This window comes from Microcaecilia unicolor, chromosome 5, assembly GCF_901765095.1.
Source record: "Microcaecilia unicolor chromosome 5, aMicUni1.1, whole genome shotgun sequence".
Lineage (NCBI taxonomy): Eukaryota > Metazoa > Chordata > Amphibia > Gymnophiona > Siphonopidae > Microcaecilia > Microcaecilia unicolor.
Window position 1 is genome coordinate 350,817,729 of NC_044035.1, and position 6,386 is coordinate 350,824,114.

General features: G+C 46.1%; 1 protein-coding gene across 1 annotated transcript in view; it reads right to left on the bottom strand.

Moving 5' to 3' along the window:
* The window catches only part of LOC115470927 (meckelin-like), an 83,597-nt gene extending 77,444 nt beyond the window's left edge, over nt 1-6,153 (bottom strand). Inside the window, exon 1 of the mRNA XM_030204554.1 lies at nt 5,818-6,153. Within this exon, the coding sequence (XP_030060414.1) occupies nt 5,818-6,013 (196 nt within the window). The 5' untranslated portion in view covers nt 6,014-6,153. The remainder of the gene's footprint in view (nt 1-5,817) is intronic.
* Between the last annotated feature and the right edge of the window lie 233 nt (nt 6,154-6,386).

Genomic DNA, 6,386 nt, shown 5'->3' on the forward strand with positions numbered 1-6,386 from the left:
AAGTGGGAATTGAACTCAGCTCCTCAGGACCAAAGTCCACCACCCTAACCACTAGGCCACTCCTCCACTCCACATTTTGGTTATTCTAATGCATTTTAGATATCAAGGTCTTTTGTGAAGGATTTTTGTTATAAGTCTCTTTGAATAGATTTCTCTTCAGTAGCTTCCGGAAAGTTTAACAGGTCTTGTGTTCTCTTTATGGTATTCGGTAGTGCGTTCCACAATTGCGTGCAGATGTAAGAAAAGCTGGACGCGTATATCGATTTGTACTCAAGTCCTCTGCAGTTGGGATAATGTTTCCACTGACTTTCCAGATGTTCACCATCATTGTGTTTTTCACAGGTAGTCCCTGCTTTCCAGTACCTACTGGCTTGTGCAAACAAACCCCACAATAATGGCACCATTTCTCTCACAGTCTACCCTGTCAATCATGGTCCTTGAGGGCTACAGCCAGTCGGGTTTTCAGGATTTCCACAATGAATATGCATGAGCTCTATTTGCATACCATAGAAGCAGCGCATGCAAATCAACCTCATGCATTTTCATTGTGGAAATCCTGAAGACTTGACTGGGTTGTGGCCCTTGAGGAACCGTGGTTGTCCCATCACTGCTCTATCCTATCCTACCCTCTAGCAGGATTAGCTGATTGGTCATTGCAGTCTCTCAGGATATGGCGCATTTGCTCAGACCATCTCCTCTCATCTCAAGGTATAACCATGATCGTGTTACATTATTACTATGGCACTGTACCTCTAGATAACACAGTAACAGTATACTCCCAAGTTACATTATTATTGTGGCACTGTACCTCTAAATCAAACAGTACTACTACTTAACATTTCTAAAGTGCTACTAGGGTTACGCAGCGCTGTACAATTTAACACAGTTTAACACAGTCCCTGCTCAAAGGAGCTTACAATCTAAAGGACAAAACGTACAGACAATCAAATCAAGATTTCCTGAATAGAGGTATAATGGTTACGTACCAAAAGCGGCATTGAAGAGGTGGGCTTTGAGCAAGGATTTGAAGATGGGTAGGGAGGGGGCTTGACGTATGGGTTCAGGAAGTCTATTCCAAGCATGGGGTGAGGCGAGGCAGGAAGGGTGGAGCCTGGAGTTGGTGGTGGTGGAGAAGGGTACTGAAAGGAGGGATTTGTCTTGAGAGCGGAGGTTACGGGTAGGAACATAAGGGGAGATGAGGGTAGAGAGGTAAGGAGGGGCTGCAGATCGAGTGCATTTGTAGGTTAGTAGGAGAAGCTTGAACTGTATGCGGAATCTGATCGGAAGCCAGTGAAGTGACTTGAGGAGAGGGGTGATATGAGTATATCGGTCCAGGCGGAAGGTAAGACGTGCAGCAGAGTTTTGAACGGATTAAAGGGGGGATAGATGGCTAAGTGGGAGGCCAGTGAGGAGTAGGTTGCAGTAGTCAAGGCGAGAGGTAATGAGAGAGTGGATGAGAGTTCGGGTGGTGTGCTCAGAGAGGAAAGGGCGAATTTTGCTGATGTTATGGAGAAAGAAGCAACAGGTCTTGGCTGTCTGATGGATATGCGCAGAGAAGGAGAGGGAGGAGTCGAAGATGACTCCGAGGTTGCGGGTAGATGAGACGGGGAGTAGCACTACACTCTGAGGAGATGTAGCAGCACTGTAGCACTATACTCCCCAGTTACATTATTACTATGGCACTGTAACTTCAGGTTATATCGCAGTAGTGCTATATCCTAAGATTACACAGTAGCACTATACTCCCAGGTTACATTGTCACTGTGGCACTATATGTCTACACAGTAGCACTACAGTGCCAAGTTTAAATGAATATTGTAGCACTGTACCTCCAGTTTACACAGCAACACTATATTTCCAGTTACATTACTGAGCATCAACAGGTGAGAAGAGAGTGAGAAACGGGACAAATAATACATTCCATGTGAAGCTGTCAAGGGATAAGGCATTTCAGGCCTTTTATTCTTCCAATGCTGACATTTCTAGCCCTTATCATAGTTTGCAATGCGTCACCACTGACGTCAATACATTAATACTGTACCACTGTATCTCCAGTTTCCACAGCAGCACTATATTTCCAGGTTACATGAATACTGTAACACTGTACCTCCAGGTTACATAGTGGCACTGTATGTCCAGATTCCACTGTTTGTGTTGCATCGTATATCAAGGTTACACAGTAGCACTATATACCAGTGGTTTCCAAACCTGGCCCTGGAGGCACCCCAGCCAGTCAGGTTTTCAGGATATCCACAATGAATATTCATGAGAGAGATTTGCATGCACTGTCAAACATTCTAGGTGGCTTACAGCCAACACAAATGTAATACAATCATGATTCTTATCAACATATGCTCTTTCAGCAAAACAAAACAGCAATCGCAGGTAAAATATAACATACTAGTAAAAAAGCCCCGTTTGTGATGCAAATGAAACGGGGGCTAGCAATGTTTTCTTCTGTGTGCATGTGGGAGTGTGTGTGTCCCTGCCCTCTGGCCTCTCTCCCCTCCCCCCTCTGAGTCCTTCACCGTTACAGAGCCAGCGATTTGATTTCGTGCTCTGCTGTTTTCCTTCACTGACTGTGTTACAGAGAGGGCGGGGCAGACACTCATAGGGAAACCGGATATCTCGCCCCCTTCACACTTCCGGCTGGAGGCTTCATAGAACGTTGGTATTGCTTTTTATATAGAGAGATAGTCCTCAAACTTCCAGCTCTGTACCAAAGGCATCCTGAAATAAGAACGCCTTTTTACCTGTTTTCGAAATTGACCGTAGTTCTTCAATAATCGAATTTGGTCAGTGTCCCTTCTACATCAAACATTCTCAGTGGGATTCTCCAACCGTATATGTTTTAACGGATGGTACATCAAGCAGTAACTTGATTATTTGAGTGGCGAGACCTTGTTGGACAATAAAGTCTTAACAGTGTAGCCAAAGTGATTGGAGCTTCATTATTTAGACATTTATGAATTAATGTCAAAATCTTGTGAGTTCCGTTTAATCGGTAGCCAATGTCATTTTATGAAGGCTGGAGTGACGTGGTCATATTTATCTGTTCTAGTCACTATCCTCGCCAGGCCATTTTGTGCCATTTGAAGAGGATGCAAGAACAAGCTCCCACCCCCACCCCTGAGGCCCCCATAAACAATAGTCAAATAGCAAAACTTGCTGACCTAAAGTTGTTTTCTGACAAAAAGTCCCTCAACCTACTCAAAAGTTTTAATTTATAGAGAATTCGCCTCACCAAACCCCTCACTTGACTTGAAAAAGAGAGAGAAAAATCCAAGGAGCACCCCCAAGGTACTTCATCTCCTCTTTCTTGGAATAGACTTCCTGAGCCGGTACGTCAAGCTCCATCTCTGGCCGTCTTCAAATCTAAGCTAAAAGCCCACCTTTATGATGCAGCTTTTAACTCCTAACCCTTATTCACTTGTTCAGAACCCTTATTTTATCATCCTCACTTTAATATTCCCTTATCTCTTGTTTGTCCTGTTTGTCTGTCCTGATTAGATTGTAAGGTCTGTCGAGCAGGGACCGTCTCTTCATGTTCAAGTGTACAGCGCTGCGTATGTCTAGTAGCGCTATAGAAATGATAAGTAGTAGTAGTCTTTGGGATTCCGGAATCTTGGTACTCTTTGGGATTCCACACGGAATGTTGCTACTCTTTGGGATTCCGGAATCTTGCTACTCTTTGGGATTCTGCACAGAATGTTGCTACTCTTTGGGATTCTGCATGGAATCTTGGTACTCTTTGGGATTCCACACGGAATGTTGCTACTCTTTGGGATTCCACACGGAATGTTGCTACTCTTTGGGATTCCGGAATCTTGCTACTCTTTGGGATTCTGCATGGAATCTTGCTACTCTTTGGGATTCCGGAATCTTGCTACTCTTTGTCCTTATCTCTTATGTGGGCTGTTTGTCTGTCCTGATTAGATTGTAAGCTCTGTCGAGGAGGGACTGTCTCTTCATGTTGAAGTGTACAGCGCTGCGTATGTCTAGTAGCGCTATAGAAATGATAAATAGTAATAGTGTTTGGGATTCTGGAATCTTGCTACTCTTTGGGATTCTGCACAGAATGTTGCTACTTTTTGGGATTCTGCATGGGATCTTGCTACTCTTTGGGATTCCGGAATCTTGCTACTCTTTGGGATTCTGCACGGAATCTTGTTACTCTTTGGGATTCTGCATGGAATCTTGCTACTCTTTGGGATTCCGGAATCTTGCTACTCTTTGTCCTTATCCCTTATGTGTGCTGTTTGTCTGTACTGATTAGATTGTAAGCTCTGTCGAGCAGGGACTGTCTCTTCATGTTCAAGTGTACAGCGCTGCGTACGTCTAGTAGCGCTTTAGAAATGATAAGTAGTAGTAGTAGTAGCCTTCTAGATCAATTTTTCCAGGGAAGAATAGGCCAAATCTATCTGATAAAAACATTATCTGAGTCTTAGCCATGTTAAGTTTAAGCAAGGCGCAGTGCCCCCGGGCGCACGGAGCCGCCATTAACATGGCGCTGTGCCCCGACGGGCATGCGCAAGGATGCCAGCGGGGTGCGAGCTGGGGGCGGTGGGAATTTTCCCGCCGCACAGCAGCACCCCGCTGAGGTGGGTGGGGAGCAAAAGGGGTTTATAACCTCAGGGCGGAGCCCGGACGTCCTCTTCTGGTGTCCGGGCAACAGCCTGCACCCAGTCCCCCCCCCCCCTCCTGAATTAATGTGGATATGAATTTGTATGTATTATGTTGCAGCTTTGGCGGGGTACCCAAGCCTGAGGGAGTAAGCTAGGCAGCTGGGACAGCTGAGCTTACGGTTGAGCTCCTTTGCTGTGCGGCGGGGAGCTCTGTATATGATTGATCAATCTTGCTAATGGCGGCGGACTGGGGCGGGGGATGCACTAAAGTTGTCGTTAGAGCCGTTCCATACCGAATTCCATAGCGAATCGGTAGGGAAAGGCTATGCATCAAGGAAAAGGAATGCAAATGAGGTGCTCGTTGCAGCTCACTTGCAGTCTCTAATCCTTCGTAAAACCGTCGAATAATCGGCCGGTAGAGCATGCACAGAGCAGGCCAAGCATTATACTGGCTGCTCTGCGCATGCCAAGGACGTAAAAAAAAAAAACACGTCCTTTATGGACGGCCTTGCCCCCCCCCCTGCCCGAGGTCGCCGCTGCCGCCGCTCCCAGCTCCCACCTGCATTGAAATCAGAACTTTACGCAGCCCCGGCCCCCCCTCCCTTCCTTCCTTCCTTCCTTGAAATGACAGCTTCCCCGCCATCCTCCTGTTATTATTTCAATATCACTAATACCAGTAGGCCCGAGGGGTCTCGGCTGCCTATGTTAAAAAGTTTGTTTGCTGACATCCAACTTTTTATCGCTGACATGAAAAGATGCGAGCAATCAGAATAAATTGGAGACCTGTGCTATGCAAATCTTTCTCATGCATATTTATTGCGGTAATCCTGAAAACCTAGCTAGGCTTGCCTCCAGGAGAGGTGTGAAAATAAGCACTCTGTTCTGAGATTACACACCACTATGAAGTTACACTGTATCCCCTGGATCCATTATTTCTGTGGCACTATATTCTAAGGTAAAAGACAGGGCTGGATTCCCCCCTCCCCTCCCCCCCCCCCACACACACACACACACACACACACACTGGTGGTCCCTCATAGTCGAGCTCTTTAATGAAAACAAGAGAGTGGATGGGATTTGCAGGTTTAAAACAACAAAAACATCATTCTTGTTACTTAATAAATATGAATAAAAAACAGATTTGAACTAAAAAAAATAAAAAGCCAACAACACAAATATCCTTTCCACTTACCATCGGGACTCTTCGCCTGGTTAGGCCCACAGGGGTCGCAGGCAAGGCTCACAGTGTTAAAGAACTCATTGACAGCACAGTTTTGTGGCTGGGAGAAGGCAATGGAGGATTTCCCTGCCTGAGATGAAGCAGGAGGAAGGGAGAGGAGGAGGAGGAGGAAGGCCCAGGCTGCCAGGATGCAAGGAGCTGGCTGCATCTCCCCGACTTTGGCTTCCCCTTTCTACTAAGTCCTGGCCCAGGTAGGTTTCCTCCATGCCTCTGTGGCCTGTCTGGGCTGTGTTTAACCAGCAGCCTCCATGGTTACCAACCTCCAGCTCTCAGGTTACAGCAGGCTGAGGCCTGGGGCTCAGTGAATAAACGTAATCTGTTGCCAACCCCCAGCCAGGCACAGGCTCTGCCTCCAGATGATTCAAATTCCCTGGGTTCCAGTTCATTGGTTCAAAACTGCAAGTGAATGGACACCACCACCACCTCCGTAGCTTGCACAGACACTACAGAAGAACAGTAAATACATCAATGTTTGCAGACATATTTAACCATTTAATTTTTCTTTTGTTTAATCTTTATTA